Source organism: Pleurodeles waltl, chromosome 6 (genome assembly GCF_031143425.1).
Source record: "Pleurodeles waltl isolate 20211129_DDA chromosome 6, aPleWal1.hap1.20221129, whole genome shotgun sequence".
Taxonomy (NCBI): Eukaryota; Metazoa; Chordata; class Amphibia; order Caudata; family Salamandridae; genus Pleurodeles; species Pleurodeles waltl.
In genome coordinates this window covers 1,174,812,504-1,174,826,798 of record NC_090445.1, presented here as the reverse complement: position 1 = coordinate 1,174,826,798, position 14,295 = coordinate 1,174,812,504, and the positions used below count along the sequence as shown (strand labels likewise).

The following is a 14,295-nucleotide window of genomic DNA, read 5'->3' as shown; positions in this document are numbered from 1 at the left end:
CCATGACCCCCCTGATGTCCCGGATCCTGGCGGTGGCCTACCCTGAATTGGATGGGCGCTTTAAGACATCACAGCAGACACAAGGGGGTGAGTATCAGCACATTCTCCTATCTTTCTGCGCAGTGGAGGCGTCTGGGTGGGGGAGGAGGGCTGTGGGTGACATTAGGCCAGGGCGCTTTCTGTAGTGTAGTCCTCTCCCTTAGGCATGGCCCTGTGCCCCCGGCCCCCACCTCGGTAGGGTGACAAGTACAGCCATTGAAGGTCCAGCATCTCCCATGTGCGCGTTTGACGTCTCTTGGCCTGTTGTCTTAGTCAGTAGTACTGAGTAGTGTACCCCGAATGCGCGGCTTAGTGCATTAGGCACCTGTGTCTGTCCTCTCCGCCAACGGTGTTGACATTGCATGCACTCAACCTGGTCTTCTTTTTTCTCCCCCCACCCTTTCTCTTCATCTTCTTGTGCATGTGTGCATTAGCATCATCAGGCGGAGGAGATTTGGCATCGGAGCACGAGGGAGCTGCAGGACACAAGGCCCCGGTGGGCCCAGGAACAGACACCGAGGGCACCAGTGATCCGGAGGGCGAGGGGAGCACCACGACGGGGACCGCTGGTGAGAGCAGCGAAAGCGACACGTCCTCGGATTGGAGCTCCCTAGGGGTGGCGGCAACATCCGTGCCCCCCGCCTCTACAGGTACAGCCGCCACCCAGCGCACCAGCCCCGCCCTCCCAGCAGCCCCTCAGTCTTCGCTCCGTGCCGGTTCGCCCAGGAAGGCGCGCGTCTCCTTCGCCCCAGGCACCTCAGCCCCTGCCCCTGTTGCCCCTGCTGCCCTCAGTGCGGAGCTCATTGACCTGGTAAGGACGCTCATTGTTGGGCAGACGACCCTTTTGAATGCCATCCAGGGTGTGCAAAGGGAGGTGCAACAGAGCAATGCGTACCTGGAGGGCATTCATTCGGGTCAGGCTGCCCATCAACGAGCGTTCACTGCTCTGGCCTCAGCACTGACGGCAGCCATTGTCCCTGTTTCCAGCCTCCCTCTTCTTACTGCCTCCAGCCTTTCTCTGTCTCCTGTTCCTCAGCCTATCCCATCCACACCATCAGACCAGCCTGCACACACCTCAACACCCAAGAGCAGCTCATCCAAACACAAGCACCACAGATCCCACAAACACTCACCCAAGCAACACCCAGATGCAGACATGCCAACAGCCACTGCCACCCCTGTGTCCCCCTCCTCCTCGTCTCCCTCCTCCCTCCCTGTGACGTCTACACTCACACCTGCATGCACCCCAACATCAGCCAGTGCTTCCATCACCACCTCACCCTCCAGGACAGTCCACACTCGTGCAGTCACCACCCCCACTGCCATTTACACGTCCCCTGTGTCCTCTCCCACTGTGTCTGTCACCCCCTCTTCCAAGACACACAAACGCAGGCAGACACCCACCCAACAGCCATCCACCTCACGACAGCCTACAGCACCAGCACCTTCACCCAATGACAGCACACCTGACTCTCCTACAACCACCTCCTCTACCTCCACTTCCATCTCCACTTCTCCTACCCTTTACCTTGGCCCTAAAAAACTTTTCCTGGCTAACCTTAACCTCTTTCCCCCCGATGAGCTCCCCCATCCATCTTCAAAGAGTCCCAAGAGCACCGCAGCCACCACCAGCCCAGCTTCGGGTGTCACTGTTGTGCCTGGGTTCTGGAGCCCACCCTTTGCCAGCAGTGACACATCGATCAGCAGCAAGGACACGTCCAGCCCCCCCCCCCGGCAAGAGGACCCGCAAAAACAAGGGCCGCCGTGCGAGGACCGACAGGGCTGCCCCCAAGGAGCAATGTGCGGCCACTTCACCACCCACACCATCTAGGGGAGGCAAGGGCCCGAGAGCCCCATCAAAGGAGCGGAAGGGCAGCAGGAGCGCGGAGAAGGTGGACCCCACATGCCACATCCCAGCTGGGAAGGAGGACACTAAGGAGGCCAGGAGTCCGTCCCCGAAGGGTCCAGAAACGTCACGGTCCGAGGGCGACTGAGCAGGGAGTCCAGGCCAGGTCTGGCTCCCTTGACCTGCTGGATGAGCACCGCTGAACAGGGCCCGCCGTGGAGAAGAGCACCGCTGAACAGGGCCCGCCGTGGAGAAGAGCACTGCTGAACAGGGCCCCGCCGTGGAGTAGAGCACCGCTGAACAGGGCCCGCCGTGGAGAAGAGCACCGCTGAACAGGGCCCCGCCGTGGAGTAGAGCACTGCTGAACAGGGCCCGCGGTGCAGAAGAGCACCGCTGAACAGTGAACAGAGCCCGCCGTGGAGATAGGCACCGCTGAACAGGGCCCGCGGTGCAGAAGAGCACCGCTGAACAGGGCCCGCCATGGAGAAGAGCACCGCTGAACAGGGCCCGCCGTGGAGAAGAGCACCGCTGAACAGGGCCCCGCCGTGGAGTAGGGCACCGCTGAACAGGGCACCTCGGTGCAGAAGAGCACCGCTGAACAGGGCCCGCCGTGGAGAAGAGCACCGCTGAACAGGGCCCCGCCGTGGAGAAGAGCACGGGCCCTTCCTTTCAAGCACCGCTCCGCTGGGCCCTTCATCTCAAGCACCGCTACGCTGGGCACCGCCGTCTCAAGCACCGCTCCGCTGGGCACCGCCGTCTCAAGCACCGCTCCGCTGGGCCCTTCCTGTCAAGCACCGCTACGCTGGGCACCGCCGTCTCAAGCACCGCTCCGCTGGGCCCTTCCTCTCAAGCACCGCTCCGCTGGGCCCTTCCTCTCAAGCACCGCTCCGCTGGGCACCGCCGTCTCAAGCACCGCTCCGCTGGGCCCTTCCTCTCAAGCACCGCTCCGCTGGGCCCTTCCTCTCAAGCACCGCTCCGCTGGGCACCGCCATCTCAAGCACCGCTCCGCTGGGCACCGCCGTCTCAAGCACCGTTTATGGTTCACTGTGCCCACCATGCCTCCTCCTTGACCAGTGGAGACTGTCATCCACCTGATGGACTGTGGCTTTGCACTCCCCAGGATGGTCCAGTGGGCAGCCCACCCACTGTAGAGACATTGAGAGACTGTGGCTTTGCACTCCACAGGATGGTCCAGTGGGCAGCCCACCCACTGTAGAGACATTGAGAGACTGTGGCTTTGCACTCCCCAGGATGGTCCAGTGGGCAGCCCACCCACTGTAGAGACATTGAGAGACTGTGGCTTTGCACTCCCCAGGATGGTCCAGTGGGCATGGTGGCTCCTCGTGGATCTGGCGTCGTGGACTCATGTGGCTGTGGTGCCCCCCCCTTCCCTTCCCCCTGAGGTGCCTGTAGTTTTTACATCTGATGCCCCTGCAGTGTTCTCTCCAAAGGACTCAGGTCTCCTGTGTGGGCTTTGCCCTTATTTCTCAAGACTTTGGCCCACGGACATGCTGAATTCGTAGGATGTGCAGGACTTGGTACTTCAGTTATACACTGATGTGTATGTCATTAGTTTTGTTGTGATTATCTTTCATGGTTGTACGATAATTTTCTGGAGCTTTTTGGTACATAAATATTTATTCCAAATATGATTATGTCCTAGCATTTTTCAGGGGTGTTTGGGTGGTGTCACTGTGACTTGGTGCTCTGCATTGGTGAGTACATAGTTGGGGGGGGGGTCGCATATGTGTGTGCCCGTAACCTTTCGTCCTCCCCCTCCCGTGTGTCGTAGGTGCAGTACTCACCGTTGTCGTCTGCGCCGGACTTCGTACTCGTGGTAGATGAGAAGGTAGACGAGAGCAGGTAGGATGTTTAATTCGGGTTCCATGCTGTCCTCCTTCCTCCTGGAGTGCGTAGTGGTGAGCGTTTTACCGTCCGTAGTCTGTTTCCGCCGTGTTTTTATCGGCGGTGCTCCCGCCCCGGAAAAGGTGGCGTATTGGTGAGTTGGAATAGTGTGGGCGGTACATTGTCTGCCGCCTGTCTGTTGGCGGTGACCGCCGCGCTGTTTGTTTGTACCGCCGTGGCGGTCGGAGTGTTAAGGTGGCTGTCTGTGTTGGCGGTTCCCGCCAGGCTCAGAATCCCATTTTTTTTACCGCCAGCCTGTTGGCGGGTTGGCCGCCGCTTTAACACCGACCGCCAGGGTTAGAATCACCCCCTTAGTGTTCTTAATTGCACATTGGCGTATATGAACAAATACGTATTGTCAATGAATGTGTATGTTAAGTATAGCAACCTTTACTTACCTTTACAAACATGTCAAACAGTATTCTGTAGTCAATATTTTGGCCACAACATCATGTCAGGTTAATATTTAAATCACACCCCAGTAGTAAACACTTGAGGCCATTGGGCTACAAGGGCTCTGTGTGGTCAAGGGTTTGAAATATTCCTGTTGCTAGTGCTACGCCCAGCCCAAAAGTGCCTTTTTTATCAGGAGAAGTGTGGTCTCCTGGGTGGTAGGAATTTTGTGGACCTGCACAGATTTGCAAACTTTTCCTCAGAAAAGTGAGAGGCGTATGATTTTTGATAAATTTTGAAGTTTGCAAGGCATTTTGGGTGAAAAATATAGAATTCACCCAAGGCACACCACCCTAGACTTCCCAAGTTGTTTAGTTTTCAAAAATGCCTGAAAGTGGCTGGTTTCCCTGCATGGCGGAAGAGTGTGGGGGCAAATACCACATCTACCCTCCTTGCCGAATCAGGTCATATTTTTGACAGGAAATAATGATGTCTCCATGTTGTGTTTTGGGGGGCTGTTGTGTCACAGGTGCTAGGCTGAGTCACTCAAGTAGCATTGAATATTTTTTTGGTAAGCCTTGAAGTTTACAAGAACTTCTTCGTGAAAAAACGTCATGAAATAAACAAGTCACACCACCCTAGACATCTAGGTTTTGAAGGTTTCCCTTGGTCGTGGCCAAGCCAGGGTTAAAATTCCACAGCTAACTAAACTGCAAAAAAAAGGCATCAGTTTCGATCAGTGCAATGGGATGTCTCCATGTCTTGTTTGAGCTGTTTTGTGTAGAGCGTGTCTGGCCTAACCACGGACGTTTTGTAGTGAGGAGTGTGGGAATGCTGTGTGTTACGAGTTTCCATGGATCCCTGCACGTTCTGTATATTTCTGTCATAGAAATGTAAGTAGAATAGGTGTTTTTAGCCAAAGTTTGAGTTTTGCCTGGCCTTGTGGGTCAAAGAATGTTGTGAGATTCATATGACTCACATGATGCTGGACTCCCCTGCTTGTCTAGTTTTCAAAAAAGTCTGGGTTTGGGATGTTTTCCTGGGTGGCGACTGACCTAGGCCCCAACTTCAGCAACTATCCACATTTAAAAAATATATACTTTGCTGAGTGAAATGTGTTGTCTCCAGGTCACATTTAGGGGTGTTTTGTTATGCAGATTTTAGGCGGAACCACACAGATGGGGTATTATTTTTAATGGGTGACATGTGGGAACACAGATTAGTAGAATATTTGTTATTGCCAAATGGATTTCTCTGGATTTTTGGCTTCCAAATATAAACAAGTGTGAGGGAAAGAAGACATTTAGCAAAATGTCCTCTTAATCACAAATTCAAAAGGGTACAAATAACCACTGTTCCTGAATTCAGCATTTTGTGCACATTTCATAAATGCATCTGTTACATTCAGGTGTATTTTTCATTCATTATATTTTTACTATATGAACTGCTGCACGCTGTGCACAATGAAAAATCATTACTTGCTCCAGCTCAGTAGTGGCTCTGGATATCATGTATGTTTGAAGATTCTCCAAAACCCTATACTGCTCTGCGACCAGACAGGCCCGTCAGATGTAAGAGTATATTGCTTTGGTATATCAGCTCTTGTGACATTTAATTTATTTGGGAAAACGTATGGGATCTACACAATTTACCCATGCTGAAATTATTTTGTCTGCCTTTCAGACATATATAGCTTTTCTGGATAAACTACGTGTTTCACACCTGTTTCTAAGACAAACTGAAAGTAGGTTGAAACTACAAAAAGAGCATGAAAAATTGGCCACCGGTTACACAAATACAAAAACTGTGGTAAGAAATGTTTTTGATACAATTCTGTTTGTTTCTGAACGCTGGGAAGGTGGTGATACTAGTAGGCTGGAAAAAGTACTAAATACATGGAATTATCTGTATGTGGGATGTCTCTACTTTATGATCCTGAGGGTGAAGCAAATCCATGAGCCGATTCCACTGGCATACTCCCCTTCTTGTTGAGCACTTCCTTTACAAGTTAAAGAATTATCCACTGCCAACCACATTTAAAGCAAGCCCTAAGTTTGTTACTTAGTCTTGTGAGCATGAGATCAACAGTGAAGAATTTGACTCATTACTCATCAATATGACGACCAAGAACTACGACACGATGATAACTCCAATAATAACTCCAATAAGTCGGCAACAGATGAAAACCAGTAATTTAAGTACACCTTTTAAAACATTACCTTTTACCTCTGTCACTCTACTCTAAACTAACATGTCAGCACACTGCTGATGAGACTCTGCTTATTAAGAGTGCAAGGAGTTGCCGGCTGGGCGCCTGGAACCCTGTCACATTCAGGTCAGGTCGTATTGTCCCCACTGTCTCCTATATTTATTGACCTAGAATTTCATTTTTCGAGGTTTCAGTTGGCTCAGTAATTGACTCTATTTGCATGTTCTGGAACAATATCTTGTTTCACAGATTTTAAATAGTTTAAGGCAATGAAATGTTACTTTGCATATTTATTTTTTAGGTGAAATGATTCAGGACAAAACCTTGCTACAATGTCTCACACCTACTAAATATTCCTGTTTAGAAATTTCAGTGCATACAATTGGCAGTTTTTGCATGCACTGTTGCGTGTCCTTTTCAAATAAATTCATTTGATTACATTTGAATGTGTCCGTGGAAGTCATCTTTGTTTCTAACTCCAATTTTTCGATCTCATAGTGGGAAGCAATGATTCAAGTCACATGGTTGTCTCATGTAAGAAACACTAGGTCTACCCTGAATTCCAGGGCAAAAACTGGATAATTACAAATGTAATATCAACAGACCTGCCAACTCACACAGTGTCACTGTGTGACACACGATATTGTCTTGCATCACACAGTCACCATGTGAGGAGCCAATATCAAATGGTTGCATGGAAAACGATGGGAAAAAAACAATAAACAATGATTTTCAGCTTAGTTTCAAAGCTTTTAACTGCTGATTTCCATTAATGGGTGTGAAAACACCCGAGGACATCGGCAACAGTCTCAGCAAGCTTTTGGTTTTGAGAGGAAGAGGTTTGGGGCCGGGTGGTGGTGGCGGTAGGTGCCTAAGTGCCTCTTAGGTGCTTCTCGGCATAATGCCAGGCCCCCTTCGAGGCCCTGCTCCCTGCTCACACTGTGAAACTTTGAATGAAGTTGTCAGGTCTGTATCAAAAACTGTTCTGTATGGTTAATTTCTAATGAATTAGTAACATTCTGAAACTGCTTTTGATAGGTCTGATATGATTTACAGTAGCTACAACAAACAGAATAGTCCAGTGCTAGACCTTAAGTATGCATTATGTTTTATTTATAATAGACCAGCAAATTATCAAGGAGTGACAACGGCACAGTTATTTGTTCTCAGTGCTGGGAACATGTGATTCAAAGACAGTTAATATTTGAAATACTGAAAGAACATTATGGCACAAGCGGTAAAAGTCTGTTGTGCCAAATGAAATCTTTCAAAAACTATGTGGTTAAAGCATTGGTCACTCCCACTTCCAAATCTACTCGTTCTCTTTGTCTGATTGAGTTATCACACTAACAATGACTACCACTGTCTTGTGAGGCTGATCAATAGCAAACTCAATATTCGAACTATTACTCACCCATCCTGAATGAGGTAGTACTTCAACATCTCATCAATTTTAGAAGATGGTGTGGCGAAGCAGCTCTCAACCATGGACTCCAGGCCATTCACACGCATCAGGGGCTCAATACCAAAATACAGCGAGTCTCGTAGCTTCAGCACAGGGAGAGTCTCCCTGTAGGGCTCATCAAAGTCTTTGTCCTTGAAGATCTCGAGGGCAAAAGGGAAGGTCCCTTTGTTGCGTCCCATGATCTCTAGCGGGGTGTTCTTGAGGTTGGGCACATATCCTTCTGTGATGACGTATGTACGAGGAAACTCACAGGTAATAGGAATCAGCAACTTACTGGTGCGGATGATAATGTCACCATTGCTACCTGGTGTCTGCTTTGGCATTCCAGTCACCAGATTGCTAGCAATTATTTTATCGCTCACCACCTGGAAAAGAGGAAGCAGGATAGAATGAAAAGTAGGAAGAACAGAAGGTAGACACAGATAAAAATGAATTCTTTTTTGTTTTAATCTGCATAAATCCTTCAAATGTTTGGCAGGGAGTTTATTTTTAAGGCTGCCTTACACCAGGAATTTGGGGTAATCAGTGAAATAAGAGTATGGAACGTGCATAATCTATGAATTCTTACATTTTCTCTTTAAGTTTTTCTTTGGAGCGTCCCAGGGTTGTATGGAAGAGGAGTAATTAGAAAAATTCCAGGCTAATGTGGTGAAAAATCACTCAGGATTAACTCTGTGTGCCTTCACAAGTAGCTCTGTAAGTGCATTACCAAATATATTCGCACACCTAAGGTATAGCTGAAATGTCCCGGCATAACTGTTTCAGAAAGTGTAAGAAGGAGACAACATCACAGCAGATTTCACAGGGTTTCGGAGCAGAGTTAAAAAAGGACATATTCCAGAAAAATTGTTGAGTGATAGAAGAAAGATTTTCTAAATTTAATTAAAAAAGATGTATAATTTCCTAAACTAGCATTTTTACTCAGCGAATGAAATATTCTAATTTAGGGCAAATAAAAGAGTTGTAAACTGTTTTTTAAGGAAATCTTATACTCATAAGATTGTTGTTATGACTGTCACCAGTTACACCGATTTTGATATAGTTGTAACATACAAGAGCTATAAGTTGCTCCGATTTTAGTAACTCAGGCCCAGTCATCCTTGTAGAGCTCTCTACTTCTCTTTGTAGCTCGGCCCCTGGCATAGCACATATTTAAGCAAAAAAACATTGAGAATACACACGTCGACCACCGTGCCACACGTTTTCAAGGTAAAGTTGATGTTGACATGCGTGCCATTGGACACCCCTCTGCAGGAAGAGTTTGACAAAAACAACTCCAGTCCTCCAACTAGATCCTTTGGGACAGCCACCTCGATGCTGCTCGACTTACACAGCACTGGAACTGCAAAAAAAGCAAAAGCAAATATTAGCGATGGACTCAATTGTGAAAATGCATATACCTGAATATTATGCAAAAATATTATTTTCAAGCCCTCTATTGAAATATAGTATCGGTTAGTGACTATTTGCCCTTTCTGGGAGTAAACTGAAGCTAAAGCAAAAAGGTCACTGTTAGAAATGGGGTCTTTGGTTGACAGTCAGGTTACCCCCTGTTCAAGCAAGGACCCTCACTCTAGTAAGGGTAAAAGAGAATCACCCTCAGCTAACCCCTGCTTACCCCCTTGGTAGATTGGCAGAGCAGTAGGCTTAACTTCAGAGTGCTAGGTATAAAGTATTTGTACCAACACACACAGTAACTTAATGAAAAAATTACAAAATGACACAACACCAGTTTAGAGAAATAGGAAATATTTATCTAAACAAAACAAGACCAAAACGACAAAAATCCACAATACACAAGTCAAGTTATCAATAAAAATGCAAAAAGAGTCTTTAACTCACTGCTAGCGTGAAAATGTACCTGGTGTGCGTCAAAAATAACTCCGCACGGCGGTACGTGAGTCAGAGATCCAGCCGCACGATGATCCGAAATCCCCGCAGCGCAGGTTGTGATCTCCCAGCCTCCGTCAGCAAAGCTGCACGTCGGTTTTCCTGCTCCGTGCGTCAATTCTTCGGTCACCTTTCCTGCAAGCGTCGTTTTCTCAGCTGCGGAGCCGGCGGTGCATCGTTTTATCAGCCGCAGAGCGGAGTCGCGTCAATCTTTTCCCCGCACGGCGCTCTGTGCATGGATTTCCTTGTCTTTAGGCTGCCAGCTTCTCCTTTCAGGGTCCCAGGAACTGGATGGGCACCACAGGGCAGAGTAGGAGTCTCTCCAAAGACTCCAGGTGTTAACAGACAGAAGTCTTTGCTGTCCCTTAGACCTCAAACAACAGGAGGCAAGCTCTAGATCAAGCCCTTGGAGATTTCTTCTCAAGATAGAAGGCACACAAAGTCCAGTCTTTGCTCTCTTACTCTGGCAGAAGCAGCAACTGCAGGATAGCTCCACAAAGCACAGTCACAGGCAGGGCAGCTCTTCTTCCTCAGCTATTCTGCTCTTCTCCAGGCAGAGGTTCCTCTTGGTTCCAGAAGTGTTTCTAAAGTCTGTGGTTTTGGGTTCCCTTCTTATACCCAATTTCTCCTTTGAAGTAGGGCTACTTCAAAGTAAAGTCTCCTGTGAATGTGAAATCCTGCCTTGCCCAGACCAGGCCGGAGACACTCACCAGGGGGTTGGAGACTGCATTGTGTGAGGGCAGGCACAGCCCTTTCAGGTGTGAGTGACCACTCCTCCCCTCCCTCCTAGCACAGATGGCTCATCAGGATATGCAGGCTACACCCCAGCTCCCCTTGTGTCACTGTCTAGCGTGAGGTGCAACCAGCCTAACTGTCAAACTGACCCAGACAGGGAATCCACAAACAGGCAGAGTCACAGAAATGGTATAAGCAAGAAAATGCTCACTTTCTAAAAGTGGCATTTTCAAACACACAATCTTAAAATCAACTTTACTAAAAGATGTATTTTTATATTGTGAGCTCAGAGACCCCAAACTCCACATGTCCATCCGCTCCCAAAGGGAATCTACACTTTAATAAGATTTAAAGGTAGCCCCCATGTTAACCTATGGGAGGGACAGGCCCTGCAACAGTGAAAAACGAATTTAGCAATATTTCACTGTCAGGACATATAAAGCACATTACTATATGTCCTACCTTAACCATACACTGCACCATTCCCTTGGGGCTAACTAGGGCCTACCTTAGGGGTGTCTTACATGTAAGAAAAGGGAAGATTTAGGCCTGGCAAGTGGGTACACTTGCCAAGTCGAATTTACAGTTAAAACTGCACACACAGACACTGCAGTGGCAGGCCTGAGACATGATTACAGAGCTACTTATGTGGGTGTCACAACCAGTGCTGCAGGCCCACTAGTAGCATTTGATTTATAGGCCCTGGGCACCTCTAGTGCACTGTATTAGGGACTTAGTAATAAATCAAATATGCCAATCATGGATAAGCCAATTACATACACATTTTGTAAAGGAGCACTTGCACTTTAGCACTGGTTAGCAGTGGTAAAGTGCCCAGAGTAACAAAAACAGCAAAATAAGAGTCCAGCACACATCAACAACCTGGGGAACAGAGGCAAAAAGTTAAGGGAGACCACACCAAGGATGAAAAGTCTAACAGTCACCTATGGTAAAAGGTAAATAAAGGCCTCAAATCAACTAAGTAAGAGTTAAAGTTGAATACAAGGACAATCCTCACAGAGCCATTGATGCACTGACAATAGACAGTACTTCGTGGCAAGTTAAAATAGAGCCTTGTTTGTATACTTATGTATTTGGAGGATTTTGTATGGTGCAGTGTGTTAGTGGTGTTAGGAATATATCTGATTTGGTCATTGAGTTGTACTTTAGGCGTTAAACTTGAGGATGATGGTGTGATAACATGTACTGTAAGATTCACAGCCGAGTGTAGGGACTCTGGCTGGATCACAATGATGGGTGCTGACTGAAGGTCCTGTATGAATGAATGTGGTGTCCTGTTGCATCTAGCCAGCAGTTAAAAGGATCCCTGAGGAGGAAGATTTGCAGACCTTTTCTGAAAGGATAATATCTCCATAGCAGTCTAAGGGTTGGGTTTGGATTGCTTAAGAAAGTTGGCCTGAGGGCGGCCAGGAATCTACTGCAGTCTTATTATAATTTGAACCATATCTGGCAGATTAGATGTACTTGGCTGAAGAAGAGCTTCAAGCCAACATGTAGTTAGGAGCCATCATATGAAGGTAATTTGTCAGAAGAGCCCAAAAAGCTTTGAGAGGGGTATGACAATGTGGAAATTAATCCTCTGCTCCTCCAGGAGTCAGTGAGATGAATTCAAGGCTTGGGTGTGGGTTTTCACTTCTGTATCTGTAAACATATTATTGATACTTTATTTTGTAGTCCCTGAAATGTCTGGATCAGAGCTTTCACATGAATTTTGCATGCTAGTTTCAAGGCGATGTTGTAAGGTATACAAGGAGATCAGAGCAAAGCAGTTTGATGATCTTAGTGTGTTGAGTTGGTAGCTTATTGTCTTGATCGCTGTGTTGGTGTGCATGGTGAAGGATAGCTTGATATTGAGTATGATTCACAGGTTCCCGGCCCTAGCCAGAAGGTTGCAGGTATCACCCGATGTCTATGATAAAGAGTGAGAGTTGGTGATTTTGTTAACCTTGCTCAATATCTGCACCTCATAGTTACTGCCATTAAGCATAGGCAGCTTTCAGTATCCAGAGGTGGGTATGTTCCAGGGCTATCATATACACACAAAAAAATGTAGACAAGCTTCACACCACAATAGCGCAGCATGGCCTTTATTTCAAAGCAACCAATCCCCTGTGTAGGAAACAATTATTAAAAAGAAAGTTGCTCTGTCTTCCCCTCAAATGATGACTGGTTCATAAATGCCTCAAAGTGTGTGTCCCGTTACAGTAGGGGGCGATGATTAGACTTGATACTCCAACTGTAGTACTGAGACCACTTTTAAAATTCACCATAAAATGACACAGGCATACATATAGTGAAGTAGGGGTGGGCGGTGAGCTCCGCTCTGCTGGCAGAGCTAACAGAGTTTTTGGCACTCCGCTTGGTGCACGGAGTTTACCCAAAAACTCCGCTAGCCCCCCAGCAGAGCGCAGCTCACATGTGCACTGCAGCCCAGTTATGGACCACACAGCGTAAGTGCAGACAGTCTGTGCTGTGTAGCCCAAAAATGGGTTGCACTCTCGGCCTGGCGTTGGTGCGGCAGCATGGAGCTTCTTCCGCACTAGCTCTGGACCGGATCCAGCAGGGGGCAGAGAGAGGCAGAGTGCGGTTGACAACGAAGACCCAGTTGAGTCTTCTTTTTTTTCCTTTTTTTCCCACTGTGCACACTTGTGCACAAGAGGCCTGAAATGGTAGCTTTTTCTGGCAATAGCCCTGGCCTGGATTTAGGCCAGGGCCATTGGCAGCGAAAGCTGCAGTTTCAAACCTCTTGTGTATCGGCCTGCCCAGGCATCTTGTGCACCAGCGTGCCCCGTGTGCAGTGCTCCCTCTTATATTTCTCTTTATTTCACTAAGTAAATATTTTTGTTGGCCATCACACACATTCATGCTTCCTCTTGTTACAGGGTGTGATGGCCCCACCTCCCGTCTTGGCATTGCAGCCTTTTCATTCTTTTGGTGGTCCATAGCAATGTGTCCACACTACACCAGTGAAAAGACTGTGGGGGTCATTCCAACTCTGGCGGGCGGCGGAGGCCGCCCGCCAGAGTTCCCCCTCCAGAACACCGCTCCGCGGTCCAAAGACCGCCGCAGTGATTCTGTGTTTCCCGCTGGGCTGGCGGGCGACCGCCAGAAGGCCGCCCGCCAGCCCAGCGGGAAACCCCTTCCCACGAGGAAGCCGGCTCCGAATGGAGCCGGCGGAGTGGGAAGGTGCGACGGGTGCAGTTGCACCCGTCGCGAATTTCAGTGTCTGCTAAGCAGACACTGAAATTCTTTGTGGGGCCCTCTCACGGGGGCCCCTGCAGTGCCCATGCCATTGGCATGGGCACTGCAGGGGCCCCCAGGGGCCCCACAACACCCCATACCGCCATCCTGTTCCTGGTGGGCGAACCGCCAGGAACAGGATGGCGGTATGGGGTGTCGGAATCCCCATGGCGGCGCAGCAAGCTGCGCCGCCATGGAGGATTCCTGAGGGCAGCGGAAAACCGGCGGGAGACCGCCGGTTTTCCCTTTCTGACCGCGGCCAAACCACCGCGGTCAGAATACCCTTGAGAGCACCGCCAGCCTGTTGGCGGTGCTCTCGTGGTCGCTGACCCTGGCGGTCAATGACCGCCAGGGTCAGAATGACCCCCTATGTTTAGAAAGGCACCAAAGGTTTCATGTTTCGTTTGTTCTTGTGCCTCTGCTCGGGTATACTTAATTGATGTTTTCCAAGTCATTTTATCTTCCACTCCTATTTTACAAATAATTGGCTCTGTGTGTGTTTTGGACCCTCAGCACACACACTCATCCACTTTCAGTCTTTCTTATTCTAGA

At 48.5% G+C, this 14,295-nt stretch overlaps 1 protein-coding gene across 1 annotated transcript in view; it reads right to left on the bottom strand.

Annotated features, from left to right (window-relative positions):
- The window catches only part of OIT3 (oncoprotein induced transcript 3), a 501,420-nt gene that overhangs the window by 64,314 nt on the left and 422,811 nt on the right, over positions 1–14,295 (bottom strand). The window contains exons 6-7 of the mRNA XM_069242490.1: positions 9,039–9,199; positions 7,807–8,222 (exon numbers count right to left, since the gene is read on the bottom strand). Coding sequence (XP_069098591.1) covers positions 7,807–8,222; positions 9,039–9,199 — 577 coding nt within the window. The remainder of the gene's footprint in view (positions 1–7,806; positions 8,223–9,038; positions 9,200–14,295) is intronic.